This window comes from Anomaloglossus baeobatrachus, chromosome 10 (assembly GCF_048569485.1).
Source record: "Anomaloglossus baeobatrachus isolate aAnoBae1 chromosome 10, aAnoBae1.hap1, whole genome shotgun sequence".
NCBI lineage: Eukaryota > Metazoa > Chordata > Amphibia > Anura > Aromobatidae > Anomaloglossus > Anomaloglossus baeobatrachus.
The window spans coordinates 66546188-66570412 of NC_134362.1; the positions used below are offsets into that span (position 1 = coordinate 66546188).

The 24225-nt window shown below is 37.5% G+C and overlaps 1 protein-coding gene across 1 annotated transcript in view; it reads right to left on the reverse strand.

Moving 5' to 3' along the window:
• LOC142255376 (uncharacterized) overlaps positions 1-24225 on the reverse strand; it is a 55989-nt gene that overhangs the window by 25608 nt on the left and 6156 nt on the right. The window contains exons 3-32 of the mRNA XM_075326953.1: positions 23291-23350; positions 21539-21592; positions 21324-21377; positions 20962-21223; positions 19554-19671; positions 16567-16657; positions 16381-16490; positions 15288-15504; positions 13078-13203; positions 12853-12970; positions 12445-12583; positions 10190-10300; positions 10014-10083; positions 9792-9929; positions 9473-9637; positions 9213-9307; positions 8641-8767; positions 8240-8495; positions 8007-8062; positions 7113-7213; positions 6099-6253; positions 5872-6010; positions 5680-5790; positions 5402-5581; positions 4942-5181; positions 4583-4739; positions 3334-3462; positions 2839-2983; positions 1495-1535; positions 777-1136 (exon numbers count right to left, since the gene is read on the reverse strand). Coding sequence (XP_075183068.1) covers positions 777-1136; positions 1495-1535; positions 2839-2983; positions 3334-3462; positions 4583-4739; positions 4942-5181; positions 5402-5581; positions 5680-5790; positions 5872-6010; positions 6099-6253; positions 7113-7213; positions 8007-8062; positions 8240-8495; positions 8641-8767; positions 9213-9307; positions 9473-9637; positions 9792-9929; positions 10014-10083; positions 10190-10300; positions 12445-12583; positions 12853-12970; positions 13078-13203; positions 15288-15504; positions 16381-16490; positions 16567-16657; positions 19554-19671; positions 20962-21223; positions 21324-21377; positions 21539-21592; positions 23291-23350 — 4125 coding nt within the window. The remainder of the gene's footprint in view (positions 1-776; positions 1137-1494; positions 1536-2838; positions 2984-3333; positions 3463-4582; positions 4740-4941; positions 5182-5401; positions 5582-5679; positions 5791-5871; positions 6011-6098; positions 6254-7112; positions 7214-8006; positions 8063-8239; positions 8496-8640; positions 8768-9212; positions 9308-9472; positions 9638-9791; positions 9930-10013; positions 10084-10189; positions 10301-12444; positions 12584-12852; positions 12971-13077; positions 13204-15287; positions 15505-16380; positions 16491-16566; positions 16658-19553; positions 19672-20961; positions 21224-21323; positions 21378-21538; positions 21593-23290; positions 23351-24225) is intronic.

Genomic DNA, 24225 nt, shown 5'->3' on the forward strand with positions numbered 1-24225 from the left:
TCGCACGGAACGTATGTCCATTCAATACATACATGTGTCCATGTGTTTTTCACGGCAACATGACCATTTTATCTCCGGCATCACGGGTGTCACACGGAATGCAAACGGGTCACATGTAACAGACACAGACTACACGGATGTGTTCCGTGTGACATGCACCAGAGAAAGACATGTGTCTGCGAAAAAACCCCCCACAAAACATTACTCACCTTCTCCAGCCCTGCAGTCTCTGCCGCTGCTGTCACTTGCTGCCGACCGCCGCTCATTATGCTAATTGAATATTCACTTCACTGTGGCCGGAAGCAGCAGCAGCGGGGAGTCAGCTGGACCGGAGACCGAAGTTCAGCACCACAGATAGCGACGCCAGGGACAGGTGAGTAGAAAGTTCCCGTTCTCTGTGTGTTATCACAGATAACACACAGAGAACACGTGAGCCATAAACACGGCTCACGGAGGGCAAAACACACCTTTGACACGTCCGTGAAAAATGTGCGTGGTTTTTCACGGACGTGTGAAAGAGGCCTTAAGAATAGGATACGTGCAAACAATACAGACTATGTTATAAATATATCTTAGTATTGTAATACATAACATTAATGCCTTCTTCTACAGTTTATATAAGACTTAACTATAAATATTTTAAAAGTAAAATTAGTTTTAGGTTTCTATGCCAAATTTGTAATAAAAAAACGAACTTAAAATACAGCATTTAACTATAAAAGATCAGAATTCATGTTATTTTTTGTATAACACATTCATTTCCATAGTCACAATACCTGTTGGTACTTCTTTTGAAGTATTTGAATCACCAGTGGAAGACGGTGGAGTTTCAGAACTGGTAGTAGAAGTAATTGGTCTTTCTGTGATTTTTTCACCACTTGTAGTGCCAGAAGATGATTCAGCTGGTGTAGAAGATGTTGGGGAACTTTCTTGTGAAGTTGAAGGTGTTGATTGCACCTCCGTTGAAGTGAAGTCAAATGTTGTCTTAGGAGCTACAGTAGTTGGGCAAATGCCACTCATCCTTTCTATTGTTGAATTTTCTGAACAAATGGCATTTAAACAGCCACCAGTTCCATCAGCTGTGTAGTAAACTAAATCACCAGGGAGGAATTGTTTGCCTTGATATTCGCAGCAAGCTTGTTTTGAAAGAAAACATAAAAAATATACATTTTTTCAAAAACTTCTCACAATTAATTTACTTAAAACACAATTACTTTCACATTCTTCAGCAACAACTATAAAAACTCTGTCCTAAGTAATAAATGTAGCCTCCCTCAGTTCTTCAGATAGTTCTAATAACACATAAATGCAGATATATATAATGCTTTTTCAAATAAGTCAGAGAGATAATTAATTTTTCGATTATTAATTCATATGTCGACAGGATCATTTTATAATTTTGAGCTCGGAAATGTAGCATCATAAAAAGAAAGGTGAATGAATATGCAGAATACAGAGTTTGTTACTTTTAACATTTTATGTTACAGGTCATACCTTTTGCCTGGGTACACTCTCTTCCATCTTTTGAGCATGTGCTATAAAAAAACACATGTATTACTAAAGATGTGCTACTACGGTATTGTTATTGTTAGGGTAAGCTTACATGTTCAGATTAGAAATGCATGAATAATGCATTGGTGCTCTTTAATTGACTTCTTAGTGCCTTTTTTTAATAGGTGCGTGGTTAACACTGGAAAACCACATTGTAGTCCCAAAAATATATGCATAATACTTACCTTTCTCACGTGGCAACCTGCTGCTCAGTCCAGCACATGTCTTCTATTTCCTTTCCTCCATCATGTGCATTACCTTCTGACTCTTCACTCCAGGCCATGACTTCCAACTCAACTATGCCTCGGCTGTCACTTCTTGATGTGCCCTCACCTATGCCTTGGCTGTTGCTGCCTGACGTGCCCTCACCTATGCCTCGGCCGTTGCTTGCTGACATGCCCTCGCCTATGCCTCGGCTGTCACTTCCTGATGTGCCTCACATATGCCTCGGCTGTCACTTCCTGACATGCCCTCACCTATGCCTCGACCGTCGCTTCCTGACATGCCCTCACTTATGCCTCAGCCATCGCTTCTTGTCATGCCCTCACTCAAGAAATGAAACTTTGTGATGTCCAAGGCTTGGTTGAGTCAGAAAATCCAGCCTAGAGGGAAGAGGTCGAAGAAAAAGGCATATGACGGGGTAATGGAAAAAAAAGAGACATGGAAGACTGGTTGGTGGGCTGCAGGTGCGACAGAACAGGTAAGCAATGAGATACGTTTTGTTTTTAACCGTTTGCCGACCCTCTAAGGTTCAGCAAAATGGAGCTGCAGCTAGCTGCCATTTTGCAGAACTCACATTGAGCAAATTGCAAAAAACGTTCAGATTTTCATAAAATTCAAGGAGAATTCAATTTCACTCAAATAAATTTGCCCAACGTTTGGCCATATTCACTCAACATTTATTTATTTGTAAGCGTAGTCATATACCAAAGTTTCACGATACATGTACCAAAAATCCAGATGATTAGAGTACACTGATAGAATCTTACAAAAGATAAAGAAGCAGAAATTTTAAGCCCCTTTTAAAGCTGCCTTCCACTTAACACACAAGATGTGTGTAATCCATTGGCGTCAGCATTGAGATTACACAGAGAGAAATCTGTTAATTATTTTTTTTACTTTTTGATTTTGAAGACTTAATCATCTCATTGCATTTTACAGATATGCAATTTAACCATAAAGGCAGATTTTTTTGTAATCAGATGTGCTAACAAAGATTAGACGAAGAACCAATGATTTCTGTATATATTTATTGATATACAGTTATACAGGCATTAATACCCTTACCAAGATGAACATCTAGTTGGACCTGGCATCTTTTCTCCTGGTTTATACTCCACTCCATATTCATCATAACAGTTACATGATGCAACACAGTGCATTGACTCCTCATCGAAGAATGGTCTATCTTCGGGACATGTAGGGTAGCAACCTGAAGGGAAAAGAAAATATAGGCAAAATAGAAAGTTTTGGTAAACACAATAAATTATTATATTTTCTTTTAGACTTCAGTTTATCAGCCCAAGGTTGGAACTCAATCCACTGCACCTAACAAAAGATATTTAAGTCTTATTTAGTAAGACACAAACTTTAGCTAATAGATTCACTAAAAATTTCTTAACCTTCCTTTTCTGGAAGTCGGTTTCTGAATCCAAACTCCGAACATCGAACCTCAAATTCGCTCATCTCTACCCATGAGCTTCAAGTTATGCCACTGTACACAAATCTATAGAAATTCAATCTCCTGCTATTCAGTTTGTAGCAAACTAATGACACGCTTACCTTCTAAGCCAGTGAGTTTGTTAAAGCAAACACCAGTTGGATTCATACAAGTCTTCATACATGGAGCGCCACATGCCTGGTAGTGCCATTCACAATGGCCTTGTTGGTTGTAGAAATCACAAAATACAGCTGTAAATGGAGATAATTAAACAGTGTTTTAGCTGGTGCATAGTATTCGAGAAAGTAAGCAGTAATAAAATAAATTGCATTTGTAAACTGTATAGTTTTCACCACATTTATTTAGTACATGGGAAGTAAAAACTCCATGCTATGAGCACCAACCGATCCATTTGTATTAATTTCTTTTTTGCCTAAATATTTGTTTTATAGTGGTTAGTTATTATTGGTAGATTTGTTCTATTTTTTTTTCCCAGAAACACTGGCATTCTTTATAGGATGTTTTAGGTAGTTCAGCTAACCTCTTTGTACTTGAATGAGGAAAGAAGCAATACTTGATATAGTTCATGATAATGACTAGTTCTGCAAAAATCTTTATTAACAGTTAAATGTTCTGTGATATGGAAATAACATTAATTATATATTATATAATAATCAAATCTAATATAATTTACCTATAATAATACATATATATTTATGAAATACAATAGATTTTATATAATACTTCATATTTTTTATATATATATATATATATATATATATATATATATATATATATATAATTTTATTTTTTTAAATATAGTATATTTTATATCATATTCTGTGTTATTATAATCAATATATATATATATATATATATATATATATATATATATATATAAAAATGTATTTTAAATAATGGATTTTATATTGTTATTATTATTATTAGTATTAGTATTAGTATTATTATAATACATACTGTATGCTATAAAATTAATGTTAAGTCAAAGTAAAATATTTGATAGCTGTCACGTCACTTACAGCAAATATTTGGAGTTCTCCACTTGATACATTGCCCGGCCTCACTACAAGCCTGGGAATAGGCTGCTACTATAATACTTCATATTTTATATATATATATATATATATATATATATATAAAATTTTATTTTTTTAAATATAGTATATTTTATATCATATTCTATGTTATTTTAATCAATATATATATAAAAATGTATTTTAAATAATGGATTTTATATTATTATTATTATTATTATTAGTATTAGTATTAGTATTATTATAATACATACTGTATGCTATAAAATTAATGCTAAGTCAAAGTAAAATATTTGATAGCTGTCACGTCACTTACGGCAAATATTTGGAGTTCTCCACTTGATACATTGCCCGGCCTCACTACAAGCCTGGGAATAGGCTGCTACAGCCGTACAGAAGCAGTCACAGTCTCCACCACTGTCACAAGAACAGGCATCGTTCACACAAGCTTCATAGTACTTCACAGGGTCCACCTGATTATAGAAAATAACAGGAAAATTACTAATCGTATAAGAAATCCTGTTTTTCAGATTTAGTTTGGCCAGGGTTTTGGTTTTAGTGGTTTATCTAAAATTATATATTGTATAAGGTAAAAAAAACTGTTAAATAAAAACAAAAAAAAATACAAAATTATTAACTGCACCAAATTTTGTAGCTATAAAAAAACGTTCTTACCAGGCCATGACAAGAAGCAAATGCTCCACTGGTGATGATACTACACTGTCTTTGGGACCAGGCTTTTCTGTATAGGTTGGAAGCACATGTATCTTGAATTTCCACAGCATCGGGACATCTCTGAGAAAGCTTCCAGCTGTTACCAAACTCAACAACATCTCCAACTACAGACTGACTTCTGGTTATAAAGTCATTGGCAGCATTTCCATCATAGTTACCACAGAGACCACAGACTTTGCCCTGGAAGACAAAAAAAGTTTGAGTAATATGGTATTTTTATATTTTATGGATCTAATGAATAATGTATTAATTTGCTATGAAAGCAAGGAGAAGAGATCTAGCTTTGTGTCATTAATTTGCTATACCAGAAAAAGAAAAGCTATGAATTGAAATAGTAATAAAAAAAATCATATTGCATATTTTTGGATTGATGATACCCTACTATGAGTAATATTTTTACCTCAAATTTTGGATCCATCTTAATAAAGATAGTGGTTTTCTTATCCCAAACCAGAGCTACACCATTTACTGCCTCAACCACAAGATAGATGCCCATCTGCCGAACTTTGAAGGGTACATATTCTCCAGACTCTCTCTTAACCACATCAAACTTCTGTTTATCAAGTATCAACTCATAGTTCTAGAAATGAAGAGGAAGGAGAAGAGTATTAAGTTAAAAAACCTGAAAACATTAATGTGTGTAGTTATTACACATTATTTTGGATGGAAAACACTTACGCCTAGGAAAACTCTGATAGATTTGGAGCATGTGGTGCCTTTTGAACCGCAAGGAACATTTTCTGTGAATACTCGGAAACTACCCTTAGTAGGGTCGTTAGAACAATAATCCTAGAAATACACAAAAAAGGGAATTGTGAGATCACAGTGTAATTATAATGCATGCAACAAATTGACATATAAAACATGCACCTGAGCCAAGGTGTAAAAGCAATTTCCATTGAAACGATATCTTCTGTTATCAAAGGTAAGGTAATGTCCATCTCCATAGACAGCACAGGTCCCCAGGCATGTGTTTGTGGTACATTCAAACTTTTTCTGCTTACAGGTACTATACAAGAAGGTCACAATTAGATTATTCTTAAACTAACCTTGAAAAAGTCCAGAAAGCAAAGTCGACATGGAGTCAAATATCTTACCAAGTGTTACATTTGACCTGAACTGTTTCTCCTGCTGCATAGTAATCATCATTGAGTCGACAAGGACAATCATCCTCGGAAATGCATATGCCTCTTTCATCATCAAGGACTAGACCTTCAGGACATACACAGCCAGATACACAACCAGAGCTGTACTGTAAAATATTAAGAAAGAAAAAAGAAAAAAATCAAAGAAACTGGAACTCTATGGGACTAAGCTGCATTTCAGATAGATTTCATGAATAAGAGTAATGAGTCTCCTGGAAGAGAAACTCTTCATGTATTGGTAGCTCATCCTTGGGGTAGTCCACCAGTTTTTTAGCCACCAAAAACCTTCTTAAACAAGACTTGAAGTTATCATGTATTGTGAGCTCATCCTCAAGATAGTTTTCTAATTTTTTAGCCACCAAAAACCTTCTTAAACAGAACCCAAATTTATCATGTGTAGGTAGTTCATCGTCAGTATAGTCCACACATTTTTTAACTACCAGAAACCTTTTTAAATAGGACACAAACTTATCATGTATCGGTAGCTCATCCTCAGGATAGTCCATCATTTTTAGCCTCCAAAAAACATTCTTAAATAGGTCCCAAACTTATCATGTATTGGTAGTTAATCCTCAGGATAGTCCACAAATTTTTGTAACCACCAGAAACCCTCTTAAACAGGACCCAAATTTATAATTTATTGGTAGCTCTTCCTCAGGATAGTCCTCCAAATTTTTAGTCACAAAATATCTTCTTAAACAAGACCCAAACTTATAATGTATTGGTAGCTCATCCTCAGGATTGTCCACCAATTGTTTAGCCACAAAAAAAACTTCTTAAAGAAGACCCAAACTTATCATGTATTATAAGCTCATCCTCAGGATAGTCCACACATTTTTTAGCCACCAAAAACCTTCTTAACCAGGACCCAAATTTATCATGTCTTGGTATCTCATCGTCAAGATACTCCACCAATTTTTTTGCCCCAAAAACCTTCTTAAACAAGATGACTTTATGGCAACTTACACAGTCTGTATCAAAGGATGAACATCTTCTCTGACACTCGGAGCCTTTAGCACCTACGGTGGCATTGTCACAATCGAAGTAGACCATTGGGTGTTCACATTCTAAGGAAAAAAAATAAAATTGAAATGGTAAAAAAATATATTACTACAATTGTGTAGAAAAATGGAATATAGAGAGGCTTAGCAATAACAAATAGTAACAATTACATATTAGGTCTAGATAACTTAACAGTTATAAGATATTAGAGGAAATAACAAGTGGAAGAGTGGAGTCAATACTCGTAATCTGATTTGTAAATAATATATGAACACTTTTAAAAATTATCATTTTTTTTTCATAAATCATTATACACATGATAATAAGAAACTTTGTAGTAGATTTCATCAGAAAAAATTGCTTCTTTGTCCTCCAGGATTGATCATTCTCAAACTTCTCAATTCATGGGTAAAATTTTAATTTAATGAATATAGATTCTTCCATTTCTGAGGTGATAGATGGTACTCATAAAGTTCTATGGAGAACTGTAACTGTTGTTTCAGGAGAACTTGCAGCAGAATGTCTGTATCTGCCTCTAGCTCCTCCTCCCATCCCCATAGAATCTTAAAAACACCATTTGTCATCATCCCCTATCTCAGTAATGGGAAAATCTGCCTTCACTGAAACAGATTTTACATAGTTTTACCTCTGAACCCCAGGCACAACAGGCAGGTAGGTAACTACTATCTGCCTATTAGTGCTTAGGCACATTCTTTAAAAAAAAACCAAAAAAGTCCTGGATACACCCTTTAAGACCTAATAAAAACCGTAAGTTAAACCACATACAAAAATGGGAGCACATCATTTCTGATACATGCTAAAACATATCATAGAAAAACCAAAAACAGCTTTCATTACCTTTTGGCACCACAATATTTGCGCCAAGACATTCTAGTTTTCCATTTGTGCAGGTGCTGGAAGAATGCAGAACAATAATTAAAAAAGCTTCTTAATGATGCTCCAGAATTTTTTGAAAACACAATTAATGCAAAACTGAATATCTTATGAGCTCACATTAGGTAAATGAGAGTGGTGAGATTAATCGCTGTTTCCTTGTACTCTACTGTTTGATTATGATAGTAAAATCTTACCACATCGCCCCATTATCATGCATGACGTCTCCAGGTGACATGGCAGATCCCTTATGGTAACATGGGCAACGAGAAGGGAGAACGCAACCCCCATTGCCATCTCGGTATGTTCCATCTTCACAGATGCAGCCATCAAGAGTGCCAATATCATATTGACAGGTGACATCAGGTTCACTGAGAGAACGGCAGCTGGGCGTGCAAGTACTGACAGTGTAGCTGTAAGTATGTTCAGGATGGCAGGTGGCGGTGTATGAGTCTATGGGTAAAGCATACCATTAAACAATATTAGAATTATTTATCAATATTTGCATATAATAATTTCTCTCTAAATCTCTTCTTTTGTAATAAGGACTGTGTAAAGAAATCTGAAAAAATATGATATTATACTTTGTCAAACTTACGGCAAATATTTGTTCTCCATCCACGTAAGTCAACTCCTTGTCTGGAACAGGCGTTAACATAGGATGACAGAGCAGTGCACATGCAGTCTTCTTTCTTATCACAGTTGCAGGCATCAAACATACAGTTCTGTTGAGAGGTTCCATAAATTATTATGAAAATTATAAAGTTGTAAATGTAGATATTAGTGATGAGTGAGCACTACCATGCTTGGGTGCTTGGTACTCATAACGAGCAGTTGAACTTCGAGTTCTCCATTGACTTCCGTATAATGGAAGTCAATGGGTAACTCGAAGAACTTCCAGAAAAATACTTGAGTACCCCATTGAGTCCATTAAACTTGGTACACGAGTTGAGATCGTCTGAGCGTTCAACTGTTAATACGAGTTCAGAGCACCCAAGCATGGAAGTGCTCCATCATCACTAGTAGATATGAATCTCCATCTTCAGTAAAGATAATGAGTGTTTCTAGGTATTGAGGTAATTTATTTTATGGATATTTTTCAGTGGGCATGTTATTGTGACTTCCACTCTGGAATTCTTACATTTTACATACTAAACTTTTTAGTTTTACCTTATGATAAGCTTCAGGATCAACAGTCTTGTGGCAGCCGGCAAATGGTCCATCACTGGCCAGCAACAAGTCACAATTGTGAGATGCATATTGTTCTAAAAACAAAATGTGTAGTCCATTAAGTTAATGAGAAGTATATGTCTCCATACAATGGATAGCAAATACTCACACATCTATAGTGTTCGATTGTTTCATCTCTTCATAGAGTAACTGTAGCATTCTGTTATTTTAATTTCTTTTTATTAGTTGCAATCACTCACCGTTCTGACCCATGAGGGCGCAGGGATCTTCAAAGTTGTTTTTGACATTTGGACAGTCAAGCTGAGTCTTCCACAAGTTACCAAATGATGATCCAGTTCCTTCTTTAACTCCAGCAGGAGATATGAAATCATCGGCTTGAATGTCATTGAAGTTGCCGCAAAGACCTGCAAAGACATCAGCTTGCTTTACAACCAATCTACTCTTTGTGGAGTTATTCTACCTGTTGGGCATCTTGTCATGGTCAAGCAAATATCAATAAGCACATTACCGTCAGGGTTAGTCTTGATTATTGCACAAAACAAACCTAAGTGGTCTTACCGCTTGTTTTGTCCATGTATTTTGGATCAAGGTGTGCATAAACCTGCATGGTTGGCACTAGTTGTATTTGAACCTTAATGCCCATGTTAGTTTGAATGATCATGTAAAAGGATGTTGGTTTGAATATGGTAGCAGAGGCTGTAAATACAAAACAAATGTATATTAGGGAGAATGACAAATTGCAGTTTTCAGTTGACCAACAGGTTTACATATCATACATACCGGTTGAGACTGGCAGTTGGGTGTAGACAGAGTTAATATATATACTACCACATTTCTTCACCAAGATTAACTGGAGAGGAAGATTAAATAATGAGTTATATTATTAATAAAATGCAATAAAGTCTATATTTTCTAATTCATATAGGGTTTCTTATTTAATCAACTACTATACTTACCTCTTTTCCGCCATTGAAACTAAGAGAAATGCCCTTAAGGCACGTTTCTGTATCTGTTTGCCCACATTTGTTAAGTTCGACCATAAGACTAAACAGGCTGGAATCACGTGTCTATAAAAAAGAGGCAAAAGAGATGAAAGTTATTTACCATATCACCGTATAACCTCAATAGAATTACACACTTGACATCAATCCAATGTTGTGAAACAATCAAATTTAGCTAACAGTAGAAGGCATTTTAGTGCACTGAGGGTCAGAACTCTTATTCCAAAATTCAAATTTAGGACTTTTTCTTAATGCCGATTTAGACTTCTACATTCCGCATCTTAGGAAATTTGGGCTCTTTTCCCAATGTTGATCTCACAAATTCCCCGACGCAAGATATGAATATTGTTTTTGCATCCTACCCCCTTTTTTACCCCAGAGACCATTTTTCCTCAATTTTGTTTTCTAAATATGTTTGAACTTATGGAGAGAAGGAAGTTTTGCTATGAATAACAGTGATGGGCGAATAGTAAGATATTGGTTTCTGATTATTCGAACCGAATACCTACTACTATTCAGGTATTTGTCATGAATAACTAACCTAATGCAAGTCAATGGGGAACCCGAGCGTGTTTATGGGAAATCTTCATGAAAAATGCTCGGGTTCCCATTGACTTGCATTAAGTTAGTTAATTTTGAAAAATACTGGAATAGTACTAGGTATTCTATACGAAGAATACAAACCTGAATATTTTACTATTCACTCATCTCTAATGGCTAAGTCCAATTTGGGATGGAAATAACTTTTCTACATCCAATAGCAGTGTTATTGGCTTCAATTATAGGAAGTCAATGATTGTCACAACTTTCTAAGCTTCATCGTTTGACTACTGGATTCTAAATTTCATTGCTCATTTTTCATTATAGCAATAACCTCTTGGCTAAGGCTACAATCACACATTTTGCTATTTCATTTTTCTGTTCTTTTTTTAGGAACAAGCAGACAGAAATATGGGGCATAACTAGTATTAATGGAAGCAGATGGACCTCCTTGATTTTTATTGGGCCAGTCTGATTTCTGTTATAGCAGAATTAATACACACGGCCCTTCTGGGGATGGTGCACAAGTAGGTTCCAAAACCATCTCAAGTAAATGTAGAAATGTGTCACTCAAGATAAGTGGTAAACAGGGATTTTATTGAAGAAAACTTGTAGTACCAGCACAAGCACAGACGTTTCAGTCATATAAGACCTTCATCAGTGTGCCCCAATAAGGTCGTCAGATAAGTAGAGTATTGTGGCGAACAGCGCCATATCACACAGCGGTGGACACCATATAGTACCCCTAAAACACTGCTCGCCAAACTACTCAACTTATCCGAAGACCTTATACACCGATGAAGGTCTTATATGACCGAAATGTCTGTGCTTGTGCTGCTCCTACAAGTTTTCTTCAATAAAATCCCTGTTTACCACTTATCTTGAGTGCCAAGTTTCTACATTTACTTGATTTCTGTTATATGCCAGTTTTTAGAATGGGAAACAAGGTCTGATGACTAGAGATGAGCGGTTCTGTCGAGGATCAGTTCACTGGCAGCAAACAAACCTAGATCCACAGGCTCAAGCTTGACCCGAACCCCGGATCAAGTCACTGATTAGCAGTTTGAGTCTCCACCCACATACAGCCAGCCATAAGCAGAATACTTCCGGGGGAAGGTGGACAGGCTTTTTCAAACTTTTTTTTGGGTTGCACACTGCATCTGACCACGCTATTATTACCCCATTGTGTACCATTCAAACACTGCACACGGCTAAGCACCAAGCGTGCCTGAGCACAGCGTTGCTCGTACGAGTTTTGTTTGCACATACAGCATCCGATCCACGAACCCAAACCTCGATTTATAAAATTTGGTGTTCGATTCAAAAACTTAAACTCAGGTTCACGCATGTCTAATAATGAACATTTTGTTTTGTTCTAAAACAGGCATAAAACTAAGACAAACCCATGATAATCAGTGGTGTCCTCCCAATTTTCCTGTTTACATCATTTAGGCTATGGATCTATTCTAGACATTAGTTAGATATGTTTGGGGTTTTTTTAAGCTAGAACTGCCAAATGGAATGTCAAAATTTAAGTGTGAAGACAGCCATATTGCATTGCAATGATCAATGTCCCATTGTCTTCAGCCATAGATGAGTGCGTTATCTGGATTTATATAATGTACATACTAACGTATTTATTGGTTTTATCATGTGTCCTTGGTTAGTACCTTAGCTAGTGTGTATGTACAGTCTCCATGGAAGTTGTAACGGGTAAGATCAAAGGTGGTGATGTGAGAACCTCCTTCAAGGGTGCAAACTCCAAAGCATAACTTCTTCTCACAGCTCCACTTCCCTCCTTTGCATGTGCTGGTAACGAAAGTTGAAATCAGTACTTTTGTAATCCAAAAATATTGTTCCTTTAAAGGATATTTTATAATTTTAGCAATTACTTGAACTAGGTTAGGCAATACTCAATAATTATTCTAAAAAATGAAGATAAAAGCTGTGATTGCGCAGCCAAAAAAATGGACGGCACCAGCATTATGTAAGTACAACCGATGTAGACCTGGATGTAAATGTACCAAAGGCAGAAAATCATGCTTTAAAGTAAAGATAGGCAATTTAGCAGACGTTACCAGTCTTGACATTTCTCAGAATATCCGCTTCCTGATGGGTACACATCTCCATTATGGGTGCAGGCACACTCGTCCTTTGGAATACAACCTGTTTTTCTGATATCATCAAACACCAGTCCTTAGAAATAAAAAGAAGGCTTTAAATGAGGGAACTATTCGTGGAGGCTGATATTTAAGATTGGGTCAGAGTGATTTAGAAAAATATAGAAAACTCAAGTATATTACCTGCAGGGCAAAAGCAACCATCTTTGCAGTGATCATCACAGACCAAGGAACGTTCAGGGTTAGTACATGTGTCTGGACAGGCAGTGCCACATTCTGTATATTTTAGGTTGAATGAGCATCGCAGAGCTAAAAAGAGAAGAATTGTCAGGTTATTTCTTGGATTATTACATTGTCTCGATGATATACTGTAGCGCACTATGATATACATATGTAGTGCTGCTATTCCACAAGATCTGATACATTGTATGCAGTGACCAATAACCACATAGCCATACATTATTAAATTATTAAATTACGCAGTTGAATTTTGCAGTTTAGATGATGTAACACAAACATGGGTATAATGACAACTGGTCCATGGGTTGCAATCGCACCTAGGAACATACAGGGGATAAAAAGTCCCTTCGACCTATATGATTAGACCAATGCTATTAAAGACTTTCAATAATTGGGGTCCCTATTGGTGCCTATGAGCTTCAAGTTACGCCACTCAACAGAATTGCTTAAAAATGCAAACCTTCATATACCTTTCAATGGGTAGGTGTTGTTTTAGGAAACCAGGAAGGGACAGTAGTCTATGATATTTTATGTTACTATCTTTAGTGACTCTCTGAAAACTTCATGATGAGGGGGAATGAGCCTTGAGCGATCACTTCTTTAAATTATTAGATTTGCATTCAGCCAAAGCTCTTAGCAGAATCCTACCAGTATGGTCAAAGCAGAGTTCCACTGGGCCACCAAAGGATCCTCCAGTGCACCACATGAAAATCGATCTTTAGCGGGGTGGCCTGAAACTGACACTGATTTGGCCCTGAATGTCTATCTATTTAATGTAGTAATCTAATTTAAATGTTTTTTTAATACACTATAATGAAAAATGTACTATCATTACCCGTTTACTCTATCTGCTTTTTTTAGCGACTTTCACTCAAACTAAATGTGATCAGGGGGCAGAGGTTTCAGTCACTCCTACAGCTTTTGGCCCCACACAGAAGCAAAGCTTCACCAGTGATGTCTGTTTCACGGGCTTTGGCAGCCCCAGCACTACTGAGAATGGATCAGTTGTCAATCTTGTCGCTGTGCAATATTTTTTCTAATGCACAATGATAGTGCACTCCTTTGCTGTCTCTGATGAGAAATGACAAACTGGCAAGAGAATGCACTGTCAGTGTGCATTGGTGGCACAATGGCGCAGTGATTGGAACTGCTGTTTTGCAGCACTGGGGTCTTAAGGTGGCTTTACACGCAGCGATATCGCTAGCAAGCGTACCCGCACCCGTTGTTTGTGGGTCATGGGCAAATCGCTGCCTGTGGCACACAATATCGTTAGGAGCCGTCACACGAACTTACCTGCCTAGCGACGTCGCTGTGGCCGGCGAACCACCTCCTTTCTAAGGGGGCGGTTCGTGCGGCGTCACATCGGCGTCACTAAGCGGCCGCCCAATAGAAGTGGAGGGGCGGAGATAAGTGGCCGTAACATCCCGCCCACCTCCTTCCTTCCTCATTGCCATCGGTCGCAGGTAAGCTGTAGTTCATCGTTCCCGGGGTGTCACACGTAGCGATGTGTGCTGCCTCGGGAACGACTAACAACCTGCGTCCTCAACAATCAATGAGTTTTTGAAAATGAACGACGTGTCAACGATGGACGATTTGGTGAGTATTTTCCATCGTTAACGGTCGCTCGTTGGTGTCACACGCAACGACGTCACTAATGATGCCGGATGTGCGTCACGGAATCCGTGACCCCGGCAATATATCGTTAGATACGTCGTTGCGTGTAACGGGGCCTTTAGGCTCAAATCCCACCAAAGACAACATCTGCAAAGAGTTTTTATGTTCTCCCCATGTTTGCGTGGGTTTCCTATGGGTGCTCCAATTTCGTCTGGGTGCTCCGTTTCCTCCCACTCTATACTGTAAAGCACTTCAGTATATGATTGTGCTATATAAGCAAGCATAATAAATTAATAAGGAGAGAACACGGCAGTCAGGAAAAGCAGAGACCAGCCCGAAAGATGCTCAGATTTGGAGCCAATCACTTTGCTCTTGTGTCTTTCGCTAATTGTTTGGTTCACATAGTTGACATTTATTATTACGTTTCCTATACCATCAGATAATCAGAATAACTAAATAGAAGTCAATATTTATGAAGCATAAAACGTATTCAGTCCTAAAAAAAACATGATTGACGATTTTAGTAGATTGTGACTTACGGCAGATCTTAGATGTTCTCCAGTTCTTCGGTTTACAGTCGGCATGAGTACATTGTCTGGAATACTCAGTAAAGATGTTACAAAGACAGAACCCTGTTGAATTTCCTTTGCACCTGCACATATCTTGCTCGCAGAGCTTAATATATTCCTCAATTGGCACCCTAGCATGGCAGTCTTTGAAAGCTGCTCCAGTCAAAACAGCTGTACATAACTGTTTCTGTGGGAGATAAAAATGTGAGATTTCTCAGTCTATTTCGTAGGGAAAAAAAACATTATTTCAAATGTTATGGGTCAGATTTACACATCTGATATATATATATATATATATATGTATATATATATATATATATATATATATATATATATATATATATATATAAGATAAATGTAGCACTGTGGTCCAGGTTGTATAATACATCTGCTGCATATCTAAATATATTTGTCTAATCTTGTCTACTGTTAGACCACATCTTTTGTGACCTACATAGACTAATTTCTGAACACAGTTTATTTTTTAAACCATGCCCCTTCTAAATATGTCACACTCCTTTGCTCGTGCCCAATGTGTAGTGAGGAGCAGAAATATCTATATGTAGCACAAGGAATCTGTCACCAGGTTTTGCTACCTCATCTGAGAGCATCATAAAGAAAAGGGGAAAAGACACCCTGAATCCAAAGATGTATGACTTAGTTTACTGGGTGCAGCAGTTGTGACACTATCAGTGTTCTTAGATGTAACATGAAGCAGAGCTCAGAAAGCTGAACCCACCCACACCACAGCTCTCTCTGTACATTGTATGTTGACAGTGAGCTGCTTATCAATCCTGAGGCTGAACTGGACCAGGTCTCATGCAGGCAACTAGTCCAAATATTGATATTTTCCTGCTAATAAAACATTTATTGTATTGAAACAGCCCAATAAGTGACACATCCCTGAAATCAGTGTTTCAGACTCTACCACAGATTACAAAGCAAAAACTTGCTGACAGGTTCCCTTTAAAAGACATCTCTACCCAAGGACATTAGAAAAACAACATTTAGTACATTATTCTGTTTTAATTGTCAACAAGCTCTAAAACATATAGAAGCTTACATTGTGAGGGCATTCGGGTTCTTCTTCTTCTTTAGGGTCATCACACTTCTCTTCTTCTGGGTTATGGTATTTATGAAGACTTCCAAATTGATTAGGAGTCAGCTGGGCATCTAAAGACAGGATGAAATTAGTTTTCCAGTACATATAGTAAATATCGATTCTATTCACTATCTGCATTGTACTTACTATTCATGATAAACTCATTATAGATTTGCTGTCCATTATAGTCACCACAAAGACCACAGGTTTGGTTGGCGTATTTTTGACTTAATTCCACCTATAAAGTGGAAAATTTGTGCATCGTTAAACAAAATAAGTGAATTAGACATCTGAAGGAATGTTGAAGACATTTTTTAATCTGTGAATTTTCTTAAGCAATTTAGTAGACGTAATATAATATTACATGTTTGGAGAAAGTCGTTGAAGATTCCGTCACAGAATCCTAAGTATTAATGATCTTTAACTCTTTTTTTTGTGTTATTGGTGTGATTTTCTTTAAAATGAAATTTTGGGGGGGTTATAACTATCAAACTCATCTATTCTTTTCGGAGCCTCCCGGCTTCCTGATTGCTAGGGGTGACGCACTTCAGAAGATTTACAATTTAGGGGCTTGGTTGAGGCGCTGATCCAGACTCTACACAAGCTGATGCTACAAGTAACAGGGGCTTTACCTCTGCAACATCGAAGGAGGAGCACAAGGACAATGTACTCTACCTAGGAAACCGGCCAACTTTGGTAGACGATGGAGTAGGCCAGTAGGGTAGGTAATGAGCAGTAAACTATAAAATTAAAAAGCCCACCATTCTTGAGAACAGAAAGGATTTTTAATAGGAAGTTAACTGCAAAGTTGCTTATTTATACTAGTACTTTGCAATTGTAACCATTTACAAAACAAAGACCACACCACCTATAATGTAATATTATTAGATGTTGCTGATCTTCACTGCAATCTAAAGGGTGCTTTACATGCTGCGACATCGCTACCGATATATCTTTGGGGTCACATCGTTAGTGACGCACATCCGGCGCCGATAGCGACATCGCAGCGTGTGACACCAAGGAGCAACGATCAACGATCGCAAAATCGTTCACGGTGATCGTTGACACGTCGCTGCTTTCCTTAATATTGCTGCTGCCACAGGTACAATGTTGTTTGCCGTTCCTGCGGCATCACACATCGCTATTTGTGACACCGCTGGAACGAGGAACCTCTCCTTACCTGCGTCCACCGGCAATGCAGAAGGAAGGAGGTGGGCAGCATGTTCTGGCCGCTCATCTCCGCCCCTCCGCTTCTATTGGGCGACCGCTTAGTGACGCCACAGTGACATCACTATGACGCCGAACGCACCTCCCCCTTGAGGGCGGGATTGTTCGGCGGTCACAGCGACATCGCTGACAAGGTAAGTGCGTGTGACGCTGCCGTAGCGATAATGTTCGCTACGGCAGCGATCACCAAATGTCGCACATACGACGGGGGCGGGTGATATCGCGCTCAACATCGCTAGCAATCGCTAGCGATGTCGCAGTGTGTAAAGCACCCTTAAGGGTATGTGCCCACAATCAGGACTCACTGCATCCTGGATGCAGCGGGTTCTGACCTTCGGGGCCGTGAGTCTCCTCCGCAGGAGATCGTAGCTGCTCGTACCTATGATCAGGGTTCAGTGCGCTGCGGTCTCTCACTTGTGTTCTCCATACGGAGGACACTTGTAACTCCACTGCAAACAATTGACATGCTGCGATCTGGAAAGCCGCACTGCAGGTCAGTGTTTGCTGCAGAAAAAACAAATACACTGGGCACGGGATTTCTAGAAATCTCATATACTGTGCTTGTACTGTACAACGCAGCATTTTGAACGCAGCTGAAGCATACTGTGTACAAAACGCTGCAAACACTGATCATGAGCACGCACCCAAGCAGTTTCCTTAATTACATTGGCTACCCAGTCAAACTCTTGCCGGTCTTTCATTTACTCTATGATCAAAACTACAAAATATTTCTGATGAGGTGATTAGTATAATATGATAATTAAAACAGTGCTAGGTTATATCACCACTCCAGCATTTTTTTTTTTATTGCAGCACTGGAGTGGTGCAACTAATCTATGTTCCATTACTAAATGCTGCTCTACACGTGTAGATTTCTCGTGCGATCGCATTTGCGATCGCACCCGCCCCCATCGTTTGTGCGGCATGGGCAATTTCTTGCCTGTGTCGCACAAACTCGTAACCCCCCGTCACACGCACTTACCTCTCAAACGACCTCGCTGTGGGCGACGAACATCCACTTCCTGAAGGGGGAGGGACGTTCAGTGTCACAGCGATGTCATACAGCGGCCTGCCAATAGAAGCGGAGGGGTGGAGACGAGCAGGATGTAAACATCCCGTTCACCTCCTTCCTTCCGCATTGCCAGCGGGATGCAGGTAAGCTGCAGTTCATCGTTCCAGGGGTGTCTCACGGAGCGACATGTGCTGCCTCGGGAATGATGAACAACCGGCGCACAGAAGGACGTTCGATTTTTTTGAAAATTAGCGACGTGTCAACGAGCAACGATAAGGTGAGTATTTTTGCTCGTTCACAGTGGCTCATTTGTGTTACACGATACGGTGTGTCAAACGAGGCTGGATGTGCGTCACTAACGACGTGACCCCAACAACATATCATTTGATATATCGTAGCGTGTAAAGCCCGCTTTAGTCTCATACTTACCATATTCATCGTTTATCAGCTCCTCTCCGATCAGTCTCCAGCAGTTTGTGCCCTGCTGGTTTGCTCCAGTGTTTAATGGAAAACACTGGAAGTCACTCCAATACAAGCCTATGAGAGCCAAAACGAGGCTCTCATAGACTTGCATTGAGAGCTTGTGACTGTTACGTCTGATTTCCAATCAGTCAAAAGCTATGTTAAAAAGAAAATAGCCTGAAACCAAAGCGGTGTCAGGAACACCTGAAAACAGCGGCTGTTGTGTATAAGACTAGGCTTAGGAAACTTACATTAGTTCTACCACTCTAAAACTGGAGTGGTGCTTTAGTGCAGCTAATAGTGATGTACAGTAAAGAAAGTTCAATTAAGCACATAGAAGTGGTAATAATAACATTAATAATAATAATAATGATAATAATACAGTATTAAAAACTACTAAATATAGGAATGGGCGAGTCTTTTTTTTAATTACCGTCATGGCATCTTCTTCATTCCAGAATAATTCAAAGCCAATTTTACAACTAATTCTTATGTAGATACCAGACTTTGAGATTTGAGTTCCACCAATACTGAATGGCAGCTCATCCACACTGTCAGAAAATAAGATGCTTTATAGTGTAACATTTCACAATGGATTCAAATGTACTCGCTCACACAAAGTAACAAATGAGTCACAAGCAATACGCTGTATAGGAGTTTTTTCACTAGGATTGGTGTAATGCCTAAACAACTATATAATACCATAATACAATAATAAGTATACTTTCCAATTTCCAAATTCTACATTAAACTTTATAAATAATAATAACAACAAAAACAACAACAACAATAATAATTATTAGTATTATTATAATATATTAATACCAAACTGCAATAATAAGAATATAAATCATTCTACTTTCCAATTTCCTAATTTTACATTAGACTTGATAAACAATAATGATAATGATAATAATAATAATAATAATAATAATAATAATAATAACTATTATTATTATTATTATTACTACCAGAAAACTTTCCAATGTCCTAATTTTACATTAGACTTGATAAACAATAATATTGATAATAAAAACAACATCAACAACAACAATAATAATAATAATAATAATAACACCACAATACAATAATAAGAATAATTATTAGTATTATTATAATATATTAATACCAAACTGCAATAATAAGAATATAAATTATTTTACTTTCCAATTTCTTAATTTTACATTAGACTTGATAAACAATAATAATAATGATAATAATAAAAACAACAATAATAATAATAATAATAAGTATAATAATAATTATTATTATTATTATTTACCTAATACCACAATATAATAATAATATAAATCATTTTACTTACCAATTTCCTAATTTTATTTTAGACTTGATAAACAATAATAATGATAATAACAAAAACAACAATACCACAATACAATAATAATAATAATAATAACACCACAATACAATAATAAGAATAATTATTAGTATTATTATAATATATTAATACCAAACTGCAATAATAAGAATATAAATTATTTTACTTTCCAATTTCTTAATTTTACATTAGACTTGATAAACAATAATAATAATGATAATAATAAAAACAACAATAATAATAATAATAATAAGTATAATAATAATTATTATTATTATTATTTACCTAATACCACAATATAATAATAATATAAATCATTTTACTTACCAATTTCCTAATTTTATTTTAGACTTGATAAACAATAATAATGATAATAACAAAAACAACAATACCACAATACAATAATAATAATAATAATAATCATCATTCAACTTTACAACTTTCTAATTCTACATTAGACTTGATGATGATAATAATAATAATAATAATAATAATAACTTACTTTTCATTGTTCACAATCACAGTCTTCTTAGCCAAAGAAATATCAATACCATCTATTTTCATGTTAATGGCAGAGATGACTGGAATATTTTGCTTTTCCTGACGTGTGATTCCCACAAAGAATTCCTCATAATTGGTGTTGCAGTGACGTACAAATTGGTAACTACAATGCCCACGGAAATGGAAGATGTCTCCATCAAAGGTTTTGAAGTTGTGGTTACCAAATGTACTGCAAGTTTTTTGGTTGTGGGATGGATTCAGACCTGTGGATGTGAAGTAGTTGATAGTATATTATATGATAAAGGTTTCACAATGATACTAACATACGTCTAGCACTTTTTATCTACTTTTTTGTTTACTTACTTCTGTAAACCGGAGAAGGTGATGTGATAATGTTCACTCGTGAAGGACCGCCATCTTTAAAAAAAATATTATCATATAATTAGTTGATAAGTAAAACAATCTAAATATGACACTGTGTATAAGCCTTACTATCAGCTAAGACAAGAAATAAAGTAACAAAATGACCATTTATTACTGTATACATGCATGCAATGTGGTATGTGATATTGTCTCACCTGACTGCTGCTGTTCGTCTTCATAATCGTCTTCTGCAGTCCGTGGTACGTCAGCTAAAAAGCCAAAATAAATAGTTATCAATTATAAGTACTAAACAGTTTGCTATTTTACCCCTAATTCAGTTTGATGATTATAGCCACCAAGTAATATACATTTAATTTCTGCATAGGTGATAGATGTATATTGTGAAAATCCCTTTAATAGACATTAAGTACTGCATTCACGCAGTCCATGGTGTTATACAGCTGATCACTGGCCAACCCAACAGCAGGAGTAAAGGTACTGTCACACTAAGCAACATCGCTAGCAACATCGCTGCTGGGCACAATTTGCTAGCGATGTTGCTGTGTGTGACATCCAGCAACAACCTGGCCCCTGCTGTGAGGTCGTTGGTTGTTGCTGAATGTCCTGGACCATTTTTTAGTTGTTGCTGTCCCGCTGTGAAGCACACATCGCTGTGTGTGACAGCGAGAGAGCAATGATCTGAATGTGCAGGCAGCAGGAGCCGGCTTCTGTGGACGCTGGTAACCAATGTAAATATCGGGTAACCAAGAAGCCCTTTCCTTGGTTATCCAATATTTACCTTCGTTACCAGCGTCCGCCGCTCTCACGCTGTCAGTGCCGGGTCCCTGCTCTCTGCACACATAGCTGGAATACACATTGGGTAATTAACCCGATGTGTACTGTGGCTTGGAGTGCAGGGAACAGGGAGCCAGCACTGGCAGTGTGAGAGCGGCGGACGCTGGTAACGAAGGTAAATATCGGGTAACCAAGGAAGGGCTTCTTGGTTACCCGATGTTTACCGTCGTTACCAGCGTCCGCAGAAGCCGGCTCCCTGCTGCCTGCACACGTAGCAGAGTACACATCGGGTAATTAACCCAATGTGTACTGTGGCTAGGAGTGCAGGGAGCCAGCGCTAAGCGGTGTGCGCTGGTAACCAAGGTAAATATCGGGTTGGTTACCCGATATTTACCTTAGTTACCAAGCGCAGCATGCTTCCACGTGTAGCGACGCTCCAGCGATCCCTGCCAGGTCAGGTTGCTGGTGGGATCACTGGAGCGTCGCTTAGTGTGACATCTCACCAGCGACCTCCTAGCAACTTACCAGCGATCCCTATCAGGTTGTATCGTTGTTGGGATCGCTGGTAAGTTGTTTAGTGTGACTGGGCCTTTACCGTAGTTCGGTTATTGTTAAGGAACCTATCTGTTCAAAATGGATTGTCCAAAGGGGTCACCAGCTGTCACACTATATGTCTATGATCTACATGGATCAATAAATAAAGGCAGTTTTTAGACATGTTCGATCTTTGAATTTGTTATATCCAACATCATCAATGTATCTTTATTAGTGATGAGTCAGATCTAAAATGCTCAGATACTTGTTACTCGAATCGAGGAGGTCGGACACGTGGATGGGCTCGACTCGAGTAACAAGTACAATAGAAGTCAATAGGAAACTCAAGTATTTTTCTAGAAGACCCTTTCAGAAGTGTCGGGGATGAGCTCTCTCTCCGCTTCCCTCCAACCCGGTGGTTAGGGGCTTCTGGAAAAATAAGAACATGCCAGCCATGAAATCAAGCACGGGCACAATACTCGATCTAATACCAAGCATCTTGAATACCCTGATACTCAAGTATGCAAAACACGCCTGCTCATCACTAATGTTTATGTCTATATATACAGTATATATTTATCTTAGTCTATATAATCCCAATTGCAAACATGGCAAATGAGTAAACAAAAAGTACACACCTTCGTCAAAGTCATCTATAGGAATGTCTCCAGTCTGTTGTTCCACATCATCCCAATCGTCTTCTAAAAAAAAAATACAAAAACAGAAAAATATTAAGACACATCCTGGCTGAAGTCCATATCTTCCCCGTTCTTATAGGGAGCGGAGCAGTAATTTCTTCTATTACTGTATCAGTTGTTACTATCATTGAGTTGACAAAAGTTATTTTCTTTTGTTACTTCTATATAGATTTTCTAAATTAATCCTTACAATTAACTAAAGAAATAAAAGAAAGACTAATACATTAGGGGAAATGTCACAGTGTAAGCAAATAAAGCCACAAATGCCAAGCAATTATTTTGTTTGGCGTTGACTGTAGACATCAAACATATCATTAAGTCAATATGACGAGGCCATAGACACAAACATAGGTTGTTAGCTTACATCTGATTAACAAAAAGTAACACAAAAGAAAATAATCTGTTAATATTTACTTATTGTGAAAGGGATTGGCTAATTAGTCATATTGTGATATTATTATAAAAATACAGGAAAACTCACATTTCAACATTATACTTGTTAATATTATATCCCCCTTATTGGTATATAAATGCCAGAGTACATTGAACATGCATGTTAGTAGACTAGTAAAGGATGGTTGCTATCTATAAAATTTATAAGGCCAGAGTATTTCCCAATGTAAATATCCCAATTATATCTTAAGAAACAAATAGGACTGTGAAATAGTGTTTCAGACAACCTCTGTATATGCGCCCTATCAGGGCATGGTGGGCTCGCAAAGGGTTATTTCCGAATTAGAATCCCTTTTCTTTTAATTATAGCAGCGAAGCACACACAATATTCTCGATTCATTAAAACCAATAATGTGGAAAGAAGGTCCAAAGGTAAATATATATATTATTGGTATCCTTAAATCAAGATTACAGATAGATAG